Consider the following 26278-nt stretch of genomic DNA (forward strand, 5'->3'; position numbering starts at 1 on the left):
ATGTCAGACTGAAAATAACTGGACAACCATAATAATTGATTTTATTTTGCCATTGAAGACATGGAGACTTATAATAGATCGTTGCTGTCTTCTTTTTTTGAGTGTTTCTCTATCTTGGTCTCTGCTTTTCTCAGCCTTGCTATACTTCCCTCCACCTCTCTCCGTCTCCCCGCCTGTAGCGTAGCTTCAGGGATCTTCTTGTTTCAGATGAGCCGTTGATTATAGATCTAAGACTCTCGAGCTTGTTTTCCTGCCTGTATTCACATAATCAGTAATATTTCACGTCTTCATTATCACATCTAGTCCATTTCCCTCGTGCTGCCATACTCGTCTGTCCCCTTTCTTCCTCTGGTGAGTGCCACTTCGGGGTGAAACCACAAAGGTGTTCTCTTTGTTAATGAGTTTTCACAGCAAACAAAAGCACTTTAGAGGAGACGTACACACACACACACACACGCGCACACACAACGCCATGCACCAAGGTGGAGTCACAGCACATTAACAGTTCAATTAATTCAGCGCCTTACACTCTAATTTCCCCAGAAGTCGAGATCCCTGACCGCCCCCTCCCTCCCTCAAACCACACACACACACAGATCCACACACACACCCACACACACCAATAATGTGCGGTGCCCCCTGTCATGCCTCAGCAGACCCCAGCAGTATTACATGATCCTTGTGACATTTTGGGTGCTGCAGAGAAAGCGGCAAACAAAGAATCACAAATTACATTTTCATTTGCGCTCTTTGCCTTTTATAGAATCATGTACAAAGGAAGCAGAGATGCTTGCTTTTGTACAATATTCTTCATTCACTCGGTACAATAGATAATGAATGCATGTGTTGCAGGGGGAGAGGACCGGAGCGGGCCTTTTTTCAGTTTTGCTGTTGGCGGGGGTCGCGAGCTCCTCTTCCCCGTGGATCAGCTCCACTGACTTCCACACTCGCCCTGAGACTGCAACAAAGTTAGAGGAAGAAGCAGACAAAGACAGGGATGGAGAGATGTTTTCCTCAGAGTATTTACTCTTTGTACCGCCCCTTTCTTTCTCTCTTTTGTGTCTCCCATGATTTCTCTCCATCCGCGCTCCCCTGCTGCTGCTCACTAATGAATTTTTAACCGTCCCATGATTCTCCCCTTTGTCTCTCCTTTACTCTCTCTGTCTGAAAAGATTAGCCACAATTCACTGTCCGTCATCACCCCCCGTCTTATGTCTTTACAGTGTGTTTATGTATAGTGTGGCAGGAGAAGATTTTGATTTTTGATTTTGAAAGACAAGGCGCTGGTAATTAAATTCCTCATCGCCAGTGGTTACGTGACCTTGTGGCCATGCATTTATTTAAGCGGATGAAACGAAGGCCGTGAGAGTCTAAGAGAGAAGAGCTATCTCTGGGCCAAAACCATATCACAAGTTTCCTCCCTGACACTCTTTAGGACAAAGTTTCAAAAACAGACCATCTCTGACTGCACGGACTATATTTCTCCAACCCTGTTCAGATCGTTGTGTTTTCTTCTGATTTCAGCTTAAAGCTGAACATTGAATAGTGCAGCGTTGTAAGTTTTTTCATCTTTACGAACACTTCTTTCAGCAACTCAGTGTTTTTCTACCACCATAGTATTGGGCCTCCCATAATCACACGTCCACAGAATCAATGTATTTTTTCTAGCGAGAATGAAACAGTTGTGGTTATTAATGCTATTAAAAATGCTGTAAATATTTCTCCACTGAACAGATTATGAAAAGTCCAAAGAAAAATTAAAATTGCTTCCGATCACAGCAGCTTGTTCTGACTGGGGTGGTTTCATGAGGCTTTTTTGCTCTGATTAATGAACTTATTAGTCCATGTAAAAGTGTCATTGTCACCATCCACGACGCGCATTCACCTCCTCCTGCATTTTCACACATGTACAAACTCAGCTCGCAGCGCTCAGCACTTCAGTGTCATGAAAGCACTTTTGTGGTCGCAGAGTGGAGTTTTATGTGGTTCCATGGGTCATGAAACCTGCTCAAGCCATAAACCAAGTTAAGTTTCAATTAAGGTAGAAACATAAAAATGATCAAAATGGTTTTTTATCATGCTGCATGTAACGGTGAGAAACCTCAGAGGCTTCAGTTTTACAGTTTTTATGTCTTTTCACCTTGTGCTCTACGTGCAATCAATCTTTTACATACCCTTTTCCGTTAGTGTTATAAATACTACTTCATAAGAAAACAAGTTTAAATCATGCCAGTTTTCTTTGTTCTGCTAGCAGGTTAACAGACAGCATGTATGAGAAGAATACGAACTGAGGCGTAAATGTATAGAAGCTGAGAGGAGGTTAAGGCTGAGTTGAGTAACAACGGAGGTTTCTCAGTGTCAGTGCTGCAGAGCCGTGTGTGGCCTTTTCTCTGCTCGGCCTCCGCTTCATGTCCCCCCGTCTTTAACCCTCTCACGTAAGGACACGCATAGAAAACGTGATCCTGGACACATGGCACTCTTCTCTTTGCTCGTCCCATTTGCCTCCCTCTGCGCCACACACACACACACACACACACACACACACACACACACACAGACACACACACTTTGGGCCCCTCTCACAGCGCCACACGTTTAGAGAGGTGAGCAGAGAATATTAAATGCAGTCTGTGATATTTCCACTCACTTTCTTCATAGGCCATTTTCCGGACCTGTCTCGCAGAGGTCAGTCGCTTTGGCCACTAGAGAGACTGACAGTGACAGAGGCCAGATTATGAATACATGAGCAGAATGCATTAAACTAGATTGAACTCGGTAGAATAAAACGTCTCATTCAAAGATTTTCTTGTTTGGCTTTTTGTATACTGGGTTATTTCACTTCTTTACGTATTCGCGACATTCGTGGTGCCCATTAATTAGTTCTTCTTTGCCCCTCTTTGATATAAACATCAAAGCCAGAATTGCACATTTAAAGCACAACCACGACTGCAGCTACAGTAGCATTAACAGTTGCGTTATCCCAAATCTGAGCCCCAGTCAGTCTCAGCAGAGGTCATTGACAGAACTTGTGAGCTGGCTCCTCCTCGACTTTTATTTCTGGACACAGCGATACGGCTCGTGTCTTATCAGCTACAACGGCAGGTGGAGATAATTCCCACTGTGACCTTCTGGAAACTCGTAGACGGATGCACAAAGATAAAATCACTGTATGCGCAGTGCTTCTTCTCAAACTTATCATCAGTGGCCCTCCCACCTGGATTATATTTTAAAAGAATATTCACATTTACAGTGATTTAAGCAGCTATTACATTATTTGTTATCTCTGAAATGACGGCTCACTGCTGTGGCTTTGGACTGCAATGCTTTCTTTATTGTTGCCATCGCAATACCAAATGATGCACTAATGCATCATTTAACTTGATGCACCTCTATAAAATATATTATTATTACATACTGTATGGTTTAACGTTGTCCATGCCCTCATACACACACAGCTAGCACCCTCCCAATGATCTAACCCATATCCGTCCTGTGCCAGAATTTGCCGTTCCTCCACTATTAAATGTTGTTTACAGGCAGTCGTGTAAGAGGATTTGAGTCTCAGTCACATAAATACACATGAAAACTAAGCAGTCCTCACTTAACTGTAGGAATTTCCAGCTCTGAACCTGTTAGTGCAGCTTTGTGCTTTAGATGGAGCTGTGTGTTTAGCATGCATTTATTAAGCATTTAAAGGAAATGAGAATACAGCTGTATTATTCATTTATAAAAGGCAGAGGCTGATGATTCATGCCACGTTAAATGACTACCAGTACAGGCTGAAGAGCCCAAAACAAATCTTGTAGTGAGGAGCTTTGATACTTTATCAGCTTATCAAGTTCTTATGGTGAAATCTGTGGCAAACAGTCACCTGTTAATCCTGAAGGAACATGGAAACGCTGCAGTCCTTTTCTCTGCCTGTCGAGTTTAACTCCAGATTTCACTGGTCCGCTGAGACGAATACGACAGTTTCCTAAGCCGGATTTTAGTTTTAGTCTGCAGCGATTTGTCCTTCTCGTGTGGATGAAAGAATAACTGACTCTACGAGCTTTAGAGTGTTGTTGTTCATAAACTGGCTTAGAATTTTTTTACATGACGCATCCACGGATCGTTGAGCTGGAAGCATCTTCTAGGTAATTAATAAAAATCTAGCAGTATTACCAGTAGCTGTGTTCATGTTTGTGTGTGTGTGAGGTGTGTGTGAAGTGTCCAGAGTTCAGTCAGGGACCTTCTTTAAGGATGAATGGAGGATTCAATCATCTGCTCTTAGGTCATTTGTTCTCCTTGATCGAGTTCCACTGAGCATCTACCAGACTGACACACTCTGCTGGACTGCTGGGCTTGTACTTGCACACACACACACACACACACACACACACACACACACACACGAACACACCCTCTCCCAAATACACATACAAATACACACCTTGAGATGATGAAAGAACATAAAACTGAAGAGTTGATGATTTTATTTAATTTTTTTCAGTCTGATTGTGTGTTTGATGACTCCTTTACCCCCAGGCCGAGACCTCACTGTCTTTCTCTCCTTCTCTGTCACACACACATCCTCCCAACCGCTCTCTATATATTAGCATTAAGATAGGCAGCTTGTAATTAGCTGGATATGCTTTCAGATTACGACTCATCTCTATCCATAGTAGTCTGAGGGCTGTATGATAATCACGTATGATAAATCATTTTTGGGAACGAGGATGTTAAAAGACCACCCATGCAGCCATGACGCTAAGCTCACTCTGTGAGTGTGTGCGGGTGCATAAAGCAGGATTAATGAGCATGATCTAAAAACTGCAAGGTTAAATGATGGTTTCAATCAAACACGAAACTGACACTGACACTGAATATTTCGCCAGGACTCATTTTAGCAGTCGATAATGTGTTGTGGAAGACTGAACCACATTATTGCGTGTATGATTTAAAAGAGTTCACAACACAGTTTTTTTTCTTTTCAGCACTTTCCAGCTTTGCAGTGCTTCAGTCTATAGTGGAAGCTGGTACCAGCAGCTGTACTGTACATTTTACTTCTAAAGTTAGGAGAGGCTGTTATCTCCACTTCTTGTATTTTCTCGTGATGTTACGAATGTGAAGACCAGAGAGCTAGTTCAGTGCTGCTACAGCAGCCATTAAAAGTGTGTGTCCTTCTGGTGAGATGTAAGAAAATGGACGAGAGGAAAAAAAATAGCATTAAAAGTTTGCTAAAAGAAAAAAAAAGAAAAGTGCATTTTTAAAATAAAGTGACCGAGTCAAAAAAGTTGGATAAGAAGCGAATGTCAGAGGCAGGAATGAAGGAGCAGCAGGAAGTGAGAGATGGAGAGAAGTGAGGTGAGAAATGCTTGTGTGGGCCCCGGTCTGCCTCAGTGATTTCTGCTCTGTTATTAGTCGTAAGAGTTGCTTACGCGGCCTGCCCGGCGCTCCTCGCCCGGCCTTCACCTGCACCCAGCCACCTGGCTCGTGCATGCGCCTCCATGTGTTTGTGTGGGTGTCTGATGGGTTTTTAGAGCCAGAGTCAGCGCCTTTCTCTCCTAACCTGGAGACTCTGCTCTCGCCTGGAGAAAACACACTCTTACCTTGGCCTTTGCTGTAAATCGCCCCTCAAATGAGTTCTTACTGTGATCCTCACACGCTGCCTTGGACCAGACCTCTCTGGAGAGGACAATTTAATGATCCCCTGTCTGATAAACGGAGGCTGGAGGAATGAATGGAAATGTGCGCTGAAGGGAATATTTGAAGCCTGTTGTCTATCAGGTGGCCTTCCATGAGTGTGGACCTCTTCACCAGAGTGGATTGACCTCTGCAATTTATTACCTACATCTATCACATGAAAGCCCTCAGGGACACACATGCTATAATAATATTGCGGCAGGCCCATACCACTGACCATATGACTGCCTTTCTACTGCTGTGAATGTCTGTATGGTATATTAAATGACTGACTCAGTGGGGCTCCTTCTTCCTCTGTGGTATTTTTGTACAACATGCTGCCTCCAACTATGACTATACATAATTAACCATAAGCTTGGGTACCTATTGCTCTGCTCATCTGATTTCCAGCCCTTAAATCACCCAGCCTCAGTGATTCCTTCCTGATCCTTCTCCTTCCCTTTCCTCACAGCTTCTTACATCAGTCTCTACCACTCAGTGTGTATTTCAGTTTGTTACAAGACTCTGTTGGACATGCACCATTCATGGAAATGTCTTTTTGGCAGTGTCTATTGCTGTGAGTGGTGACTTTTACTTTCGATCCGAGCACAGGTGAGTCTGTTGCATTAGCTCCTCCTACTATAGAAACACTAGCGTGTCACTAACATGTGATTTTTAATGGGGATGTTGTCACAGACGCCCAGTGTTAACATTGAAATTCAAGATATTTCCTATAATTGAATCAGGGGGTCATAGGCCGATCACTGTGCTGCCTCATTTAGTGATACTGTGTTTAACCCTTGTTTGAGACTGACACTTTTTAAGGTCTGAATTAAATACTGTCACATTAATGTAAAGGCCAAAGTAACACAGGGCTAAAATTACAGAGGATGAGCCAATATTGAGCTGTGAAGGGATTACACTGTAAAAAAGAAAAAAAAGAAAAGAAAAGAAGAAGAAGTGTTTCTGTTGCAGTGCAGTGGAAAAGATAAGGAAATATTTCTTAGAAAAACGCAATAACCAGAGCTGCTTTAGTTGGACCATATAAAATAGGTGGCTAATAAATTATGAAAACCATGTGAGCATTTATTAGAGAACCCTCTGGTGAGAGCTGGGCCGAACATCCCCAGCGCTCACCATGGGCATTAATTAAAGCTTCCAGTGCGAACTAAGTTTAAATTACATCTTTGATGCAGCCTGTGAGAAAGGTAAAAACACTTCTTCCTCCTTTTTTGGGGGCACGCAGCTGCAACCACTTTTTACTAGATAGTACATATTAATTCAGAGTCGCAGCTCTATCCAAACCAGTCTCACAGAAGGTGCTGCATTTATGTCCTAAACATTTGACGGTTTGGGGAGATTGAACTAAACCCTGTCATATACATTGTGAACCACAATCTTTGAGTAGGCTATTGACGTCATCACTTAATAGACAGATGGGCCCAGCAAAGTTACACACTCTATGTCTGAATAAGACCCTGAGGTGTGTCTCTAAGTCTTAATGTGTGTTTCTTAGTGTGTGTGTGTTGTGAATTAAGACAACAGCAGAAATGGGAGGGATGTAGGATAGGAGGAATTCTTCCAGGTGTGGCAGAGCATTTAATCACTCACCTGTGAGACTAATGAGATGAGCTGGTGCACCACACACACACACGCACACGCACACACACACACACACACACACACACACACACACACACACACACACACACACACCCATATGTGCTCACACCCATATGTGCTCACATGTACACGCACGCCCAGACACTAGTGGGACTAATTACCACAATTCTACCACAGGAAACGCTCCGGCACAGCGCGGCTGGTAAAGCGGCATTCAAACGCGTATACAAATACATGACAGCTTGCCGCTGCCTCCGTGACTCATTACGCCGCTCGTCTCCTGCTCCGCTCCTCATCCTGCCGCCGTCTGAAGGAGTCGCAGGAGGAGGAGAAAGGGAAAGCGAGCAGAGCGGTAGCTAGCAGGTCAGGAGCCAGATAGGTAGAGGCTGCTGCTTCTCCGTGCAGGCTGTGGCTGCAGGCAGCGCTACAGGTAACAAACACATCAGTCACATACACAGCGCACCTGTTACTGTACAGATGGCAAGCCCTGGGAGAGGCAGGCAGAGCAATGAAGAAAGATGAGCAGTCAGACAGGGACAGGAACGCGGAGGAGCAGGCACAAAGGAAAGGGAGGAATGATATTTTTCATGGGTAAATGTTAAAGGAGGTCGAGGAAGAGAGGAGAGAGCTCGGCGGAGGTGGTGTGAGGTGGAAGGGGGGTGGAAGGGAGGGATTTCCTTACCTGTGCTGTTTGCCTGGAGCAGTCTCTCTCTCTCTCTGTTCTCTGTATATCATTAAACGCACTTGCACACACCTGCATCTTTTTTTATCTCTCCTTTTGATTCAGCTCCACCTAAGAGGTAATCCTCTTCATTACCTGTATCCTCATCAAAGACACTGCAACATTCTCCACAGCTCTCTACCTGCTCCCAAGATCTACCATTATCATTTTGTTCCCTGTAATCATAGAATAAAAGGTTTTAGTCTGTGTGAGTGTGTGCGCATTAAAAAAAAAGAGTGTGTGTGCAGATGTGCCTGTGCCCCCAGCTACGTATCTTAATCTGCTGTCTATTAGCATATTCGCATTCATATTATTTCGCCATTGGAGGCATCAGATAGGCTAATTTCACAGCCCCTCTGGTCTTCATCTCGCTCCAGGAAGTGAAGACGACAGTGTGTCTTGGGAATAAGATGAGAAGGAAGAATGAAGTGTTCCAGCCTTTTCTCTCACGGTGGCTCTCGTGACTGATCGAGCTCAGTTGTGAATGGGCTCAAGGTGCTCGGAGAAATACCAATTTCCCATGAAAATTTGACTCCAAAGTAAACAGTTTCATCTGGGTCGTGTTTTAATTAGGTCTTAGACATCAAACGTTAGTATTAGATGATGGTTTTTGAAGAGAACAGAGAAAATTTATGGTTCTTTTTATGTTTTTTTTTTTTCAAACTTCTTATAAAAGTGTTGATTGTATTAGACATTTTTTTCCTCTCATTTATTCTTTCTGTAAAAACCTTCCCTGTCTTGTCCAGTAACTAACTGAACATGACATTTAGAGACGTTCACAAATGTAGACGTCCTTCTGCGTTTGGCCACATCATATCAGTGAGACTTTGAAAGCCCAGTTTAGGCTAGCAGTGTTTTTTTTTTTTTTTCAGAGTATTGCTAGAGTCCCTTACAAAAATGTTTGAAATATGAATACTCCTCTTCGGCGGTACTGTTTAAATTTTGATTCCCTCCATTTCAAAGACAGAGGGGAGTTTTGGAATTATCTTTAAAGCCATCATTCAAGATAAAAAGCAATCTCCAGAAGTGCAGGCTCCTGTTTTATTCCTGGGAGGTCATATTGAACAAAGCGCATCCACCGGCTGTATTATTAATCCACATAGATGCGGCGGCGCAGCTCGCGCGGGGCACACACACACTGCCAGCCTTGGCTTTTCAGTGTGTTTGGTGGTGGACAGTGTTGTGTGTGTGTGCACTGTGTGTGTTTGAGAGAGCTGGGAGGAGGAGGAGGTGGAGAGGGAGAATCAGATTGCCTATTCCAGTCACACGGATAGTCTTCCACTCCTCAGCCTGTGACAGCACATTTCCTTCCCTCTTCATGCTGGTTGCCTTTTCTCTAACAGCACACTCTCCCTTCTCCCACCGCTTCTTCCCCCATTCTCTCTCAAATGCATATTCAAATTAGCTTCATTTGCCACACAGTGATCTTTATGTAACCCAGCATACATTACTAAAATAATAGGAACATTCTTATCCTTTCTCTTTAATTGCGTCCGCCTCCTCTCGACCAACTATTTTTTCCTGTTCGTCTCTCTCCCTATCTTCTCCCCTTCTATCCTTGTCCCCCTTTTTACTCTCCTCACACCTCTCCCCCTTGGGCGGGTGTATGCATTGGTATCATTAGCAGCTACACTATGATGGATGGCGCTGAGAGGCTGGGGTGGGACTCTGCTTAAGCGCACCATCATTACCTGCACCACATACACATACGCATGCACACGGGTGAGCACACACAAGCCCGGACGTGCTGCACCGACGCCACGTGTGCACCTGCGTACTCCCACCGTGCATTTACAACTGATGCACGTCTGAAACAAATGACGTCATTCAGATGACGGCCCACCGGTGGAAAAATAACTATTGAATTTTAACTTGTCTCCCCTCTCTATCTCTCCCTCTGTCTCGCGTACACACATGCAAACAGTCGCACGCTTGAAGCACACACTGCATTTTCTGAGTTTTAAGAGGTTTGTATTGACTCAGAGCCCCACGGGGAAGTGAATGCCAATAGCCCCTCCACTCTCCATGAGAGTGCAGACAGACCAGCAGTCCAATAGACCATAGGGTGCTAAAAGGGTTTATTTCAAGAGCTGGCAGAAAGTTTCACCTCTAGGAACTTTCACAGACTTCACACGCAGCGGGAGATTTGTGTGTTTGCGCTATAGTGTGCGCATGTGCTCATGTGTGTGGCTGAGAATGTTTGCATATAGTTCAAAGAGTTTGGAATTCAAAAATGGAAATTATGCTAATCGCGTCCTAAGTATGCCAATCCCGTGGTGATTCACTCCCAAGATGACATCAGAGGGTGCGGTATGTTTTATCTGGGCTCCGATGTGTGCGTGTCTGTCTTCGTGAGAGAAAGCGCAGGGACGGCCAGCTAGCACAAGAAATAAATATCAAGGCAGAAGAACATCCAGCCTGCTGTACGTGTAGGGCACTGGAGCTGTACTTACTCCCACGTGAGGAGTCGCGCTGGCTGCTCAGGTTGTCAGAGTCCATAAGAAACAACAGGGCCTTATTAAACATGGACACTCTGTAAAGATTGATTTGGTTTGCCTGTCTGTTTTAACTGCAAGGGCAGGCAGCTGTGACAGTGTGCGTGGGTGATTACACACAAGGGCAGGAGGCAGGAGCTGCGCCTGACTGATGGACACTGGTGGCAAGAAGCAACGAGAGGGCCTGGAGAGAAGATGTACTCCCTCGGGAGCTTCTCCCAGGGGCTGAGGGGGCTGACGGAACATAGACTTTCCCTCCGTGCTTATACTGGGCTCCGAGCGGAAGGTGGAGAATCTGTTTCTTCCTCCGCAGCGCACAATCTGTAGTCATCGATAAAGTTCACCCATGGGCTCCTGCAGATGTGCGTCTCGGTACAAGCTGCTGGATGATGTGAGCTGCGTGCCAGGGGCTTGCAAGTAAAGAAGTTTGGGGATGTCACAGTTGAAGGTTTAGCCAAAAGATTTCTTAGCTTCTTTAACTCTCTCCGTTCTCTGCTCTCCTTCCATCCAGCCTTCGCCCTTCTCTAGACATTGTAGACCGAACCAAACAACTCTGTTTTAGAAGAATTTACACCTTACGGATGAGCCATATCATTATGACCACGCCTAATTTACTACTTATGCCCTTTTTGGCGTGTAGCCAAAACAGCTCCACACTCTAACAAATTATGTGCTGGCTCAGTGTAAAAAATTGATATAACACTTTGCATGGATATTTTTAAATAATTTCATCTTAGCTGGTATTGAGTACATGCCCCAAGACTTCTAGTTAACTCAATTACTTTAGGACTAGGGACACAATTTGCCTTGTCCTCTACAAGCTTATTTAAGTTAACCAGACGTAATTACAGTCGTTAAATGGTGTTAAAATAATAATAAAATAATAATATTTATCGTAGATTTACCATACACACTCGCTTTACTAAGTCGCTTTACATTAGATACATTATTCATCTGTTCACACAGTCGCAGCCTGGTGGTGGTAAACTACCTCAATAGTCACAGCTGCTCTGGGACAGACCGATCCACGCCAACATCCTCTCCACCACCACCAAACACCACTCACATTTTGGGGTCAGCCATTGGCCATAGATGAGTCCTCATGCAGTACTTTTATTTTGACATGCTAGTACTGATCAAATATGTGGTACTAAATGATAAACCCAACTACATACGTCACTGAGTGGAATGCACTTGAGACTGTATCACTAATTAGTGGTCCACCATGACTGAAAGAAGGTAACTGATAGAAGTTTATGATCATGATAATGTTAATGGTGAGCTCTATTTGATGATACATTTAATATCTATTGAATGAATCCATCAGGTGCAAACGGACAGAGACCTTTGACTGGAATATGCCAGATGTCTTGTTTTGGTCGCATTTGGAATTTGTGTTGTATGTCATACCCATCGCTCCCTTTATTTCCCTTTTGTCACAAGAAATCAGCAGTCAAACAACAAACAGATGCACAGCTTCACATCTTCATTGAAGGGCATAAATATCTTAGATTGGATCTGTTGGACCCATTTATCAGTTCAGTAGCAGCTTTGTAATATTATTGAATAAGTTTAGAACTTTGGCTTCCTCAAACTTCTTACAGTCGGCTTCAGGCTTAATGAGTTTACCCTTTATGCCGTAAATAATACAAATATAATACCTACACGATGGCAGTGACTTGGACATTGTTCATTGCGGCTAGCGTTGGTCCAGCTGCTGCAAACAGCTGCTCGGCTGGAACAGATGTCCACGAACACTGTTGCACCAGCTTTATAAGTTAGGACGTTTTTCAGTATTTACTGCCACCGCTAAAATGTATTTCTATTCAAAGCCGGGGAGTGTTGTTAATCACCTTTTAAAACTTTTGTAGGGAGGCTCGTGCTGGTCCTGACTGTCAGCAGTGTTAGCGGCTACAGTGCTGCTCTCTGACTCTCAGCTCCAAACCTTCACCAACCAAACAGCTGCTCCCGCTTCTGTTCAGCGTTCTAGGTGAAGCATTAGCATGCTCCTCAGATAGAGAACTAAACCCAACTTTTTGCTTCAGTAACGACCTGTCACACGCAGCAAAATCCACGTAGTGGCTACAGCAAATCTGTAGTGAAACAGCACATTCCTCTGCTTCTGCGTCACTAGTGAATATATTTGATTAAATTACTGATGCCAATTAATCAATGAACGATTATTGAGATTACTGATGTAATTACCATAATCCCTTGCCAAAAGATACTGGAGGGACTCCGAGTGAAGCAACAGTAATCCCATATCTTTATTCCCCTTTTCATCCATCTCTCTGTCTGCGTCTGCCTTTAGAGGAACCGTATTAGAAGCCAGTGGTTCGTTTGTCTGTGTGCGCGTGTGCATGTGTCTGTTTGTGCAACAGCACCGTCCTACACCATGATTAAGTGTTTTGAATAATTGATGATTGCATCCCTCATTAAGCCTCAGTCTTCTGCTCCAGCAGGCTCTGGCTCTATTTTTATGCGCCAGAATCCTCATCTCTTCTCTTCCACTCCGCAGATGTAGTGAATCCATCACTCACTTTAGGCTCTCCTGATGTGGGTCCAGAGGGGCTGTGGACGATCTAAATCATGTTGAGTGGACATTTTCACCAGGCCAGCGTCACAATGGACTGTAGCTCGGTGATTGTGATTTTGTAGAGAATAGAGCGACCCCTGGCTTCAGAGCTGCTGGGGAGAAACCGGCTTCAACAGGCCAAACTCCAAATGATGTTGTCATTGTTAAGCCAAGAGTCATGGATCATTTCTCAAACTCCATTTACAAAAACCTCCTGTCTGCTTCTGTATTGTGCCCTCTTTCTTTCCCTGTACACAATTTATTTACTCATTCATATGCACAAAATTAAATTAAATTCTGTTTATTATGACACAATGGCTCTGTGGTTAGCAGTGATGCCTCCAGCAAGAAGGTCCGGGTTTGAGTCCAACCTGGGCCTTTCTGGATTTAATTTAGGGTTTAGGTTAATTGGTGACTCTAAATTGACCCAAGGTGTGAGTGTGAATGGTTGTTTGCCTATGTGTTAGCCGTGCGATAGACTTGCAATGGCACCCGGGCTCCAGCAAGCCCCCGATCCTAGTGAGGATAAGCAGTAGAAGAAGATGAGATGAGATGTATTTATTTTGTTCTGAAGGGTCAGGGAGCCGGTGGTCAGAGGCTCTGGTCTGTGTTTGTACTGTGCTCTGTGTGTAAATCCTCAATATCCCTTATCATATGGCTGACATTTGCCTATGTCTGTCAACTACAAGCATACATATAGAGGAGAGAACAGAGCTCCAGTTCTACCTTCACATGTTGCTTCGTGTTGGAGAAGAGGAATAATTTGCAGCAGTTCTAGTTGTGTGAAGGCCATCTACAGTGATACACCATTAGACGTGAACAGGAGACAGGCTGCAGCAGAACTCAATCAAAACATAAATTGCACAAGGCAACACGGTCGACCAGTCGATAAATGTCTGTGACCCTAGTTCAGGGCGTGTGTCCTTGTTGCCACTTGTTGATCTCTGTCGTTCAGAGAGATCACCGTAATCGGCTGTTCAGCTCAGAGACCCAATGAAACGGACGCAGTCTGATCGTTCAGAAACATTTGTTCAGAACAAACAAATATTCTCACAATGGCATGATCATCTATAAAGGAAAACATGAAGATCAATGAAGCAGCATGATTCAGGAGAGGTCAACTCTGTAGAAAAGTAGTCTGTGCAGTGTGTTCATGCAGCTTTCTTCATCCAGGTGCTGGCACCTTGTTACCGGTAGTTCTTTCATGTTAGTTTAGTGTGTCGGGATCACGTCCTAAAGTCAATTTGGACTCCAACAAATGTGGTAATACGCTGATGCATACACAGTAAAGGAACGATGCAGGTTGTTGTAGTAGAATATCGCCATGGGGTTAAAGGAGGCAGCGAAGAATCAGAGTGTGGGATTGTTAATAAAAGGCAAACCCACAAACTGTCAGCAAAGCTGCTGCAGCTTCTCCGCATGAAAAAAAGACAGCGCTACACACATTGTTGAGCGGGACGCGATTTACATTTTAGCACATTAACAAGGCAGAGAAGACACGTACACACTCACGTACACTGGGGAGGTGCAGGGAGAACGAGACTTGTTTTCATCTATTTCCCCTTAAAACATGAGAAAGGAGGAATTCCCCAAAGAGAGCGCAGCGCTTTGATATCTACAGCCCTGCGTCTGTAAATAGGTTAGGTGAAGATGATGTGTGTGTGCGTGTGTGTGTGTGTGTGTTTTAAGTGCATGTGCGCATGTGTTTTTGTTAAAGTGAGAGCCGCACGTGTATGTCTGTCATCTTGTGGGGTTATCCTATTTCTGTCAGGGGATTGTGGGTGGAAAAACCGTGTGTGCCCGTAGTATGTTTACCTTTTCCTGATGAGGCCTCTGCTGAATGTTCCTTCTAGTCATTCAGGCAGACAGGGAGACATTTGAGGTACTTGTAGCGGCTCAGGATCCAGCGTTGTCTCCCTGCAGTGTGCTCTTGTCCTGGCTGGTAGCCTGGCTGACTGCCTGCTGAACTAGATGCACTGTTGTTTTTACAGGAGTCCAGGATGGCTGCAGGAGCTGGTGCTTTATCCCCACGACAGCTGCAATAACACTTCTGAGGAGTGGTTTGTCCTGTATGTGGTGTAGATATGACCACTGTTGAAGTCACAGTTTTCATTTTTATTTTTCTTCCAGCCATCAGCCACATGTTTTTTTTTTTTTTTTTTTAGATCTGTTAGAAATGCCCTTTGTGTCAAAGGCCTGCGATGTCATGCTTTAGCTGTGCTGTGGTGTGTTGAGCTGAATTGCGTCTCAGCTGGTGATAACTGCACTGCCCCATATTGAGTCCCTGCTTCTCAACACCTCCTCCTTTAAGCACAATGCCGAGGTGTACAAGGGATTTTGAATTGTTCAAAACCTTGCCCATGTTCAGCTTTTGTACTGTTAAAGCTTCACTGTGTATAAGAGTTTCGGTGGTTTCAGAATTAGTCGGGTTCTTCCTTTTTCGTGTTGGTAGTTTGGTCTAACAGGAACCTCCGTGTTTTCCTCGTCTCTCCGGCAATGCTGTTGAGTCTATTTTTAGATTATAGTTGGACCCAAAGATTATTCAGTATAGTTAGAAAATTTTGAAAATACTTCATCACATTTCCTACATGACTCAGGCTTTTCTGGCTGGAGTTGCTCCGGGTACTCTGGTTTCCTCCCACCCTCCAAAGACATGCCCATTAGGTCGACTGGTGATTCCAAATTGCCCATAGGTGTTTGCCTATTTGTGTTGGCCCTGTGATGAACTGGCGACCTGTCCAGGGTGTACCCCGCCTCTCGCCCGATGACTGCTGGGAAAGACTCCAGCAACCCCAATGACCCTAGTGAGGGTAAGCGGTGGTAGAAGATGAGATGACACATTTCCCACATCCCATATATTATCATTTCCTCTTACCTAAGACAAGGCAATGGGCAGACTCTCACACTAGAAAAGCTGCGACCAGGAAATGTTTAGCATTTGTAAGTGAATGATGACGGATTCATTGATTATCAAAGACATCAGCAATTAATTTTCTCATCAATTAAGTAACTTGTCCAATTTTGTCTTGATAAAATGACATTTCAAGTTCAAGCAATGCATATTAGAAGTAGAGTTTCCTGTGGTTAATGGATAGTTAAGATCAATCATTAACAGAAAAAGTTGACCCACAATCCAGTCAGTGACTTAACCCATGCTCCTATTGTTTTATCTTAAGTGAGATTTAGGTCACTGCAGTTTTATTGTTGAGTTTAGGACAAAGTGCGGAGATATGCGTCAGTTATTGAGGCATGACACTGAACTTCAACCTACACTGATGTTCTCAGCATATTGTTTTATAATATTTTTATCTTTGTGTCCCGTCTAATAGTCACCGTCTTTGCATTATCTCATTCCCCCAAAGTCACGCCCTCCAACCTCTGTTGATCTTTTACCCTGTTCTTTTCCGTCGCTCTCTGCGTCACTCTTCACTGTTCTCTTGTCTCTTTCTGAGCTGGTTGGACTGCTGGAGTGGAGTGGCTACTACACTATATATTATCTACAGCTCAAAAACGGGTATGTTTTATATCCCTAGTTTTTAGGGGTTTTTTTTGGTTTGTTTTTGTTTTTTGATGGAACATGTGTTGACATTTATTTCTCTCTTTGCCCTGCTCCTGTGCTCTTTCAGTTGACATTTCGAGCTTAATGTATCCATTTGGGTCTCTAAAACCCCGCCTGATTTTGTCTGTTTGTTAAGACAGTTTAGAGAAACATTGTTCATGTACCACTGAATCATCCGAAACGTGGCAACATGTAACATGGGCTAATGTTTAGCGCGCATGTGGCTATTCATCAACGAGTGCAGCTCAGAGGAGAAACATGCCACTGATAAGAACTGAAACGCGGTGGTGTCAAAGGTGGCGTTCGATGGTAGGGACGGATTCAACGGTGCTGTGTGTGCTCCTGTGCGTGTGGGAATGGACGGAGCACAAGCAGTGTGAAAGGTAGCGTAGAGGTGGTCTCTGTGATTATTCATTATTGAGATGGCAGGAGAGCTGGATGAGTGGAGCCACTAATCTAACTCTGAGCCTGATGGACGGAACACAATTACCCTGAGAGAGTGGGAGGTGGGAGAAAGGGGAGGAGGATAGAGGGCCAGAACCCCCTTCTCGCATTTCCTTTCTTTTTTTCTTTCCGTTCTCCTGGCAGACTTTACTGTAGCTGCAGATGATTCTGGGCATTAAGCTCTTGTTGGCAGTGTCCTGGTAAAACAGGCGCACACACACATACGGGGAAACACACACACAGATCTTCGCATCACCCACCCGCGCCTGTTGGCAGTGCCCGATTTGCGGACGTCCAATTTGCTGCTCATTCCCTTCTCCTCCTTGCCTCCACTCCGTGTCTCCTCTGGTATGGCTTCAGATTGCCGTCTAAATCCAGACACACTAAGCCATGTTCACATCCCGCTCTGCTGCTACATTTAGACTGTGCACTGATTCCAGGTCAAACCTCCACTACAGCGTTCGCGATGGCTTTTTATGGCGCTGCTCTTTCCTTCACTTTATCTGTGCGCGCACGAGGCGGGGGATACGTAGAGCTAGAGCTAGACACGAACAGCTTTTTTTTTTTTTTTTTGTGAGAAATTAGCTTGTTCTCTCCTCCAGGGACTGTAGCTTTAGAAGTAGAACTCTTCACCGAGTCTCCAGAGAAGCAACCGTATGTCTGGAGCCTCAGAGATGTCTGGAGAGCGGCGCTGCAGCACATTTTTCATTTTCAGTCTCAGGCTCTTGTTTCTTGCTCATTTTCACCCGTGAACTAGCGGCTGTTTTGCTCGCAGTGGTTGGATGGTTTGGACTTCTTCAAATAAGTGAGTTTTCCTCTCACTGGGTTCATTCTGCAGACAGAGCCGTAACTCTGAGCTCATTTCACAGTCTTATTCTCGATATACTTTTGGATGTGCCCTCAGTGTAAAACTACAGGAACAACTCTTTGAATTAGGTTCTTTGTAGCTGTAGAATAGAAGCTTTTTCTGGGAGGGGGTGACGCGGTTTCTAGGTTGCCTCTAGTTTGAGGATTAACAGGCTCCCTTTCTTAAACACATGCTCCAGATGCTGCCTGAAAGACTTCCCGGTTAGAAGGAGGAGCGCGAATTCGGAGAACAAAAAGGAGAGCGAGGTGAGGGACAGACGGGGACATATTCAGGGTTAGAGCCGAAGCCACTCAAACTCCATCCTTTCTGTTCTGATTTTACTTCCTCTGGCTTTTTTTTCTCCCCTTTTACCCCTCGCTCATTATCTTACTCACCCACTCTATGCTCCCTCACCCCTCACTTTCTTTCCACTCTGTTCATTTCTCTTCCCTATAACCCCTCTCCCTTCATGCTCACTCTCTCTCCATCCATTTGGTGGAACAGTGCTGCTGATAATGCCTGTAATTGGAGTGACTCACACTTTTCCAGTGTGTTTGGACCAGATAAAGAATATTGTCAGCATTTTGCCGACATGGCCTCTGCTGGCAGAATTAAATGGACTCTGTTCTGTTCTGTCTGCAGCAAATTAAAAGCCTCTCAATTCATCTGTTCTCGCCCGAGGCTTACAGGGGCCTCCTATTCACACAGAAACACCGTGGAGAGAGGGAGGAAGAGAATAAGAGAGATTTCCCTCTTCCTCAAGAAGCACCAATCTTTTAGTTTTGTTCGGATCTGCACTCAGCCACTGTTAGACGGAGATGGCGGAGGAAAGGAAGGTCAGGGCTGATAGTCTAAGAGGTGAAAAGCAGCTCGGGAGGTAGTCGGATTCATTATGTAGCACGTCAACTTGCAGCTGTCTCCTGCTGTCTTTGTACCCCGAGAGTAAGAAAGGAGCTTTTCTGCGTTTGTCTGTGCATGTAAATGTGTGTGTTTTCACAAGGCAGGGTTAGAGTGTTTTTGGCTCTTAGTTTATGGTCGTCATTGCCAGTCAACACTTGAGAATAAAGCAGTGGCAGATGGGCAGATGGGAAGAAAGGGCAGAGTGCTGGAGCCAGGAGGGCCGGTCATGCACTGGACAGGGCCCAGGGAGGACAACTTGTACGGTTGTAGTAAGAAGAAATTAATAAAACCTGGGTTTAGTTCGTTTGAGTTGTCTTTATTGCTGCTGAGGATAAAAACATCAGTTAACAGTACTTGGAAAAATAAAAGCACCAAATGGTAAAATTATTGCGTAACGTCTTATTTGAATCACAATTCTCACATAAACTGTATTTACAGTGTGTGCCTGGTTTGACTTTGCATTGAAGGATTCAAGTTCAGAGGAAATCGCATTTGAATGTTGATCAGTCTAGATAATCTGTCTGTACAGTTGCCTGACTTTTTCTTTGATGGAAATACTGCAGATTGCAAGTGTTAGCACAAAATCCGTGAATAAATGAATCCAAAAAAATGATCAGATTGTAGTTGCACAGGATTTTTAAAACTCAAATGACGTTACATTATTAGTGTCTTTAAGACGTGTTCTAATCTAATTTTTTCCAAGTGGAACAGAGAGGTGGGATTCTTCCTCAAGAAATGTTGTTGCTGAGGCACATTATTGACAGAAAGCACAGTGCAGCGCAGGTCTCTTTAGTCTGTTACCATGGGCAACATCAACTCAAGTCACAGCAGAAACAAGCTCATTCTCATGCCCGCTGAGAACTCTTGCTAGGTTTTCGCCTGCCAAGAGTGAGCGCAACCTTTTCTGAAGCAAACCTTTCTCTTCCTTTCTCTTTCTCCCCCCCCAGCTCTCTTTGGGTGTATGTGGGATGTTGTGTCAGGGCTAAAGCCCGTCCCTCTCCCATGAGCCTGTGTGCCCACACACACACCTGGCGCCTCCACGCACACACCCGGCGCCCACACACGCACAGCCGGCACTGACGCTGTGAACTGGACCCTCGGAGCCCAGCGGATCTCCCAGCTGAGCCAAGCGGAGCGGAGTCTAGCCCAGGAGGAGCCTGAGGATGTCAACAGAGACAGAGCTACAGCCAGCGGTCAGGCCCAGCAGCATCAGACGGGACTCCAAGAGGAAAGGTAAGCGCCGCACGTGTTGTGCAGTTGTGAAGTTGCTGAATACTAATGACAATTAATTTTCTTATTCTTATACTCATTGGGTAAATAGATCATTTCATTTGCTATTCTCCTGTTTCACAGCAGACAGTTTGACTGAAAGTAGAAGAAGCACAGTTGTCACATGATAGGCGGCATGCATAATACCAGCGCCTTGAAATCGTGGCAGCTTAATAGAATTCAGCTGTCATTAATTTTGTTATTTACAGGGGTGATTTCCCCACTGTAACACGTCAAAATGTCTTCTGTGTGAAGGGGGGCCCCCGGTGTTCGTGCCAAACCATCACCTGTTAGGACGGGTGGAGGGAAGACAGTTGAGCTTTCCACAATGTGTTGCTTTGCACTGGTTATAAACAGTGGACTCACAACTCGTTCGGCCTATCTGTTGACGGTATTTTGGCTTAGACAACAGAATGCGGGGCTGCCTTTGTTCATAGCTAATTAACAGATGCGGGGGGGCGGGGGGGGGGTATCACGCTAGAGTAGGTCGCAACCAAACAGGTGCGCGGGGTGTGCCGTTCTGCGAGAAGCGAAAACATCCAGGTGTGAAAAGCTCCAGAGGCAGGTAGCTAGCAGGTGCGCGAGAGCAAGCCTGGGCGATCTCAGAGCAGAGGTGATGCCAGGGGCCAGGCCGGCGGCGGCCGCCCAGCTGCTCGGTGCCACCTGCCCTGCTGCGAGAGTGACGCCTGGCGTTCTCTGAATAAGCATCTGATTGATGCGGCCAAAAGTCCGGACGCCGTCGGGAGCGGCGCTTAATGGACGCGTGCGACGACACAGAAGCGCGCGCGCACGCCGTCGCTATCACCTGCAGCAGATGCCTCGTTGCGCGCGGTGCACCTCAGCCCCTGCAAACAAGCGTCAGTTCCCCCGTACACAGAGTGTGAGGGAAGGCTGAATGCCTCTCATGTCCTATTTAGAAACACTATTGTTCTGCTGCAATGGAGATCATGTTCATCATTCAGACTGCTCTCCATATTTGGGAGACATGCACACACACGCGCACACACACGCACACACACTCTCACACACGCGCACACAGGGACTGGGATTGAAGCCCAGAAGAGCATATGAGAGGGAAGATGAATGGTTTGCCTTCAGCACTGAGACTTGTGGGTTTTCTCTCTCTTTCTCTCTCTCTCTCTCTCACACACATACACACACACATGCAGACACACACACGTTACCTTACGGCTCGTCTCTATCTGCATCCTTTTTTTTTTTTTTTATTTTTCAAATGGGACATAGAATGTGCTCAGCTACAGACTCATCGAGCTCGGGGTGCATCCATCTCTCCTGTGATCTGGGTCATCCTTCCAGACAGATGCGCACATGCACACATACATGCACACACACTCACTCAGCAGGGTGATGAAAGTCAAATGCAATCGTACAGTATACCTCACACAAGCAACAGGCATGACCTGAAACCCGAACGTGTTTGTGCGGCACGCCCGGCCCCAGCCCCGGTTTCCGTCTCTGCCGCGGCTGAGTCTGAATGAAAACGGGCGACTGTCATTAGTGTGTAAATGGTGAGGTTGCTGTTGTGAAAAGCCCCAGCAGGATAGCCCCTCACGCCTTTAATACCCTTCCTCTCCCTTTCCCAGCCTCATCCTCCTCGCACTCCTCAGGCTCCTAAATGACCTTGTCCTGGATAAGCGAAGCACAGAGGAGAGACTGATCATGGAGAGAGAGGAGAGTGAGAAACTAATGAGTCAATGTGAATGAGAGCTCTTTAATCTCAGGCCTTTGTTTCACAGTGTTGTGGAGAGGAATGTAATGAAAAAGACTATGGCAGTGCTACGCGTCGCACATTAATCACAGGTGTTTGCTCTCTTCATCTGTGCGTTGGTGTAGGTCTCTGTGCACACTTGTGTTGTTTTTTAAAAAATTTTTCATGTGCACACTTATGCTTTATGAGAGTTCAAAGGGACATTTTTCTAAGAGTACTCTTTTCCCCGGTAGAAAGGTTTTATTGAATTACCATTGTGAGGTAGAGATAACCATTGGCCTTTAGCATTGCACGACCTGAGCATAATAACTGTAGCTTTGTGCTTCATCAGACAATGAAATAGTCACTATTATTGGTCAAACTGAATTCTTAAACTACAATGGCCCTTAATAATCACCAAAGAGATTACATCTGCCCACCTCTCCACCCCGCTTTGATTTCTAAAGTTGTCCTGAAGACAGATGACAGGAGCTCAGTTTTCCGTGTAACTCCTCAAACAGCCTCTATAAGTGTCCACTGGTGAGCAGTGAGCTTGTCATTTGGAGCTCAGTTGTTTTATGCGTACAAGTAGAAGAGCACGAGCACATTGTCGGACCTGATAAAAACACTGCTATCAGTATCAGGACATCCTCACTGGTTTCCTCTCCCTCTCGCCTCTGCTACTACTACTTGTGGGTTTGTAAGGGATGTCTTATTTTCCTCTGTTCCTCGACACTAAGGGGATGAGCAAACTTCAAACGCCTCGAGTGAACGCTTGTTAATTAGTATAACTGTTTAGCTTTTTAAAAAGAAACACATTTTGATATTCTTCATTATCAATAAACCACAGAGTTGACAGCCTGCCAGTACAAGCACTTCTATGTAAATGTCAAATTACAACAGCAAGACAATTTGACATTTGTGAAGCTCCGAGCTGCTGAGTTCTGTCTCCATTTAAAACTTTTACATGTCAGCGCCCACCTTGCTAATGAAGTATGATGAACCATGGATGCCTTACTCTGGGGAGTCTTTGAATCGCATTTCCCACTTTCAGCGCGCGAGCAAATCATTCTGACATTGAAACAACACTGCATTCAGTGTAATGTAGTGTAATTAATATAATTACAGATTACCTTAAGCTGTTAGGGAACGGTTGCTGAACGCATGCTTCACCCTCCACAAGATGTGTGGTTTCTTGTCAAAACAGGGTACAAAGATCAGTCTGCTAACAAGCTGGCTGAGAGACTGTGGGGCTGTTTAACGGTGCTCCAATTTATCTCAGTTATATAATGGCTGGGAAACAAATTGTCAACAGTGTTTCTATAGCGCATCTATTCTGACAAAACTAAATGAAACTCTAAATAGAGGAATCCCTGCTCGCGGATAAACTGGTACTGATATCTGCGACGCTGGCATTCTGCCCGTATTCATGTTGCTGTGTTTGGACATTCTCAGGATTATGAATGAACATTTGAGGTTGACCAAACATCACTTGGATCATTTGAATGTTGTTGATTTCTAAACCGCTTCTGTTCTGTTAAAACACCTTTAAATGTTCAAATAAAACATTCGCCGATGCCTGTCTCTCTTTCACGAGGTGACTCGGAAAATTATTTTAACAATTTCCGCCGCCGTCAACACTCGCAGTCAACTGTCGTGACAACTCTGAGAAATCTCGACTCCCTGACAGTGGGATTGGGTGGAGGGTGCGTGGGACGGCATCCCCACACTGTAGCTGGCAGCCAGTGGCATGAAAAGAGTGGTTAAGGGTTATAGCTGCGCAGCTGTTAGCCTTTGTGTTTGTGTGTGTGTGGCTGTGTGTGGGTGTGTGTTTGCTCGTCTCTGGTGTGCGATTAGCAAACACATTATCTTCTTCGTGTGGATATTATGCACACATCCAGTCTATCTGGCACAATCACAGCAGCCATTTACTCTGATATCTTTCCCTGGGGAATCTTAGAGCACAAACAACGGCATTTTGAGTGTGTGTGTGGTGTGTGTGTGTGTGGTATGTGTGTGTGTGTGTGTGTGTGTGTGTGTGTGCGCGCCTTCTATGAGAGGTAATCAGATCTGTTCCCTCCAATCAGACAGAGATTGAATTGAATTGGCTGTCTGCTGTTGTGGTTGTCAGAGGAGGCCAATAGTGGCTACTGGGGGATGGAAGGCAAAAACGACACTCACTAGCAGATAGTGACACACACTTTCCAAACGTGGCTTTTCTAGCACTAAACTATATTTAGAGATAACTGCCGCCTCTGTCCTCTCCTGCCATTCTCTCCCGTCAGTTTATTTCTGGAAACCTCTCTCTGTCCCGGTGCTCTCTGCTCTTTCACCTGCTCTCACAGTAGCCACTCGTTCGTTTTAAGGGCAGCGAGATGCCATCGGGCCCATTCCCATTCTTCTCGGCAAACTTGCATCCTCTTTCTGTGCGGCAACCCCAATCACACGCTCTTCTGCCCCTCTTCCCCGAGTGTTCAAAAACCTTCATCGAAGCTCTCTGATGTGTCCGCAGCGAATTAGCGTTGAAAACGGCTGACTCACGGAGAAAGTATATATCAGGAAAATCCTTTTATTTGCCTTCCTTGGTGTGTGTATCTGTGTGTGTGTGTGTGTGTGTGTGGTCGCTGGTGTTCTCTGTGATCCTCTCGCTATGTTCAGCTTAGTCCTCTCCTCCACACTAGTTGGTGTGGCTTTGCCCACCGCATCACTAACTACAGTCTCCATAGCAACAGTTTGCTCCCTGCAAATAATTTGCACAAAAGGAAAATGTCCCAATGTCACACACGAGCTCTAATAGAAGCTGATACTTTCACCCTGCTGTGCAGTTTGAAGGACTGCACGTTGAAAGGGCATTTCTTATTTGTCGGTGACTGACAGGCTGCTGCTTTGCTTTTCAGATTTCTCTCAACGCATGTACAGAATTTACAGCCTAACCTGAGACACAGAGTGGAAGTGACACACTATTAAATATTATTGTTATTTGATGGATGGAAAGTATAAATTCAGCATTATATCAAGTGGTGGGAAGCAGTTTTTTTGTGTTTCCCTGTATTGTTTGTCACATACACAGGTGACACAAGGGAGACGTATATGTACAACCACGGATAAGTAAACATAGATCTAAACAACTGCTGCCACTACAGTCAATATGATTATCTTGGTTATAAGAAGATAATATAACTTCCACAATAACTTTTATTTAATTTCCATAATAATTTAATAACATATTTTAACATGAAGTCTAAAATCAATGTTAACCTCATAACACTAGAGTGTTAGAGCGAGTGGATAATAGTTTTATATATTACATAAACACAGGCCGTACAACTTGCGAAGTTACTGGAAATCGGTGTTGCCATAGTATTAGCATCAGCTCTAGTCTGTGTTGAGTTCTTGAAAACCACTGACCACCAACAATCAAACAAAACTCACTTTAAGTACACGGATCTACTCTGTTGGATGCATGGTGGTCGTGCTGCTGCAGTATACCATGTATTTTTCTTTTAAAAGCATCCATTAAAAGAATTCTTCTGATGGTCACAATCAGGCTTTTCCTGTCGTATGTCAGCATGCCTGGTGGTGGGAGCCACCATGATTGCGAATGGATGTAAACATGCCATGCAAATCAGCTTATTGGTGTAACACACTGATTTGTGTTTGTCTGCACTGGAAACTTCAGAAACATGGGACCTCCTGGTGGTCTTCTGATAAAGACTCTGGCCGGAGAAGTTTCACCCTTCTCTCTGCTTCCACGTTTTCTGTTTCTACGCTGCAATTATCTTTAAAAAAAAAAAGTCAAAGGAACAAAATAAATTTCTTGTACGTTGTTTACTCACAAAAAAAGGAGCCTTGAACATGTCATTTACAAAGCAGTTTTTAACACAGCCGACGGGGAATTTAACTTAAGTTGTACTTAAAAGACGTGAAACTGATGCTTGTATGTACACAGACAGGAGATAAGAGAGAGTTGGGGACATGGAGAGACACGCTGGCAGATGGCAGAGACACCATTTGCTTTTCATGCTGTATGATGTTCATCAGTCCTCCTCTGCTCCGTCCATCTCTTCTCGGACCCTGGCTGAGTCAAGGAATGGAGAGGTTCATTACACGAGATAAGACACAGAACGATAGAGAGGGGAAGGACAACAACTTCAAGTGATTCTATATTTTCAGTGGGGATGACAGACACGAGGGAAGGCTTTGTTCTGGCATGAAAGGACGGCTGCTGTGTTCTGAGGAGTTACCTGTGTTTCCTAATACTTTGAAAGAAGCAGTGTTCAGCAGCGGCAAATACGACACACTCGTCCATAAATGTGCACTGCACACAAGCGCACCAGAGTCAGTGGGATTGGGAAACACATTTTTACACTTTTGTGTGTGTGTGTGTGTGTGTGTGTTCAGGTAAGGGACTAAGGGAGGAACAGCAAGGACAAAGTGTGCGCTGCTTTCTCTAGTCCTTCTGACGGTAGGAAGTAT

The 26278-nt window shown here is 44.8% G+C and overlaps 1 protein-coding gene across 12 annotated transcripts in view; it reads left to right on the top strand.

Annotated features, from left to right (window-relative positions):
* dab1a (DAB adaptor protein 1a) overlaps positions 1 to 26278 on the top strand; it is a 193031-nt gene that overhangs the window by 129277 nt on the left and 37476 nt on the right. For 11 of the 12 annotated variants that reach the window (XM_047586880.1, XM_047586878.1, XM_047586881.1 and 8 more), the window contains one exon: positions 19773 to 20058. In XM_047586880.1, coding sequence (XP_047442836.1) covers positions 19989 to 20058 — 70 coding nt within the window. In that variant the 5' untranslated portion in view covers positions 19773 to 19988. Of the gene's footprint in view, positions 1 to 16489; positions 16590 to 19772; positions 20059 to 26278 lie in introns of those variants that run through there. The other variant, XM_047586877.1, reaches the window with a different exon arrangement.

This window comes from Mugil cephalus, chromosome 6 (assembly GCF_022458985.1).
Source record: "Mugil cephalus isolate CIBA_MC_2020 chromosome 6, CIBA_Mcephalus_1.1, whole genome shotgun sequence".
Classification (NCBI taxonomy): domain Eukaryota; kingdom Metazoa; phylum Chordata; class Actinopteri; order Mugiliformes; family Mugilidae; genus Mugil; species Mugil cephalus.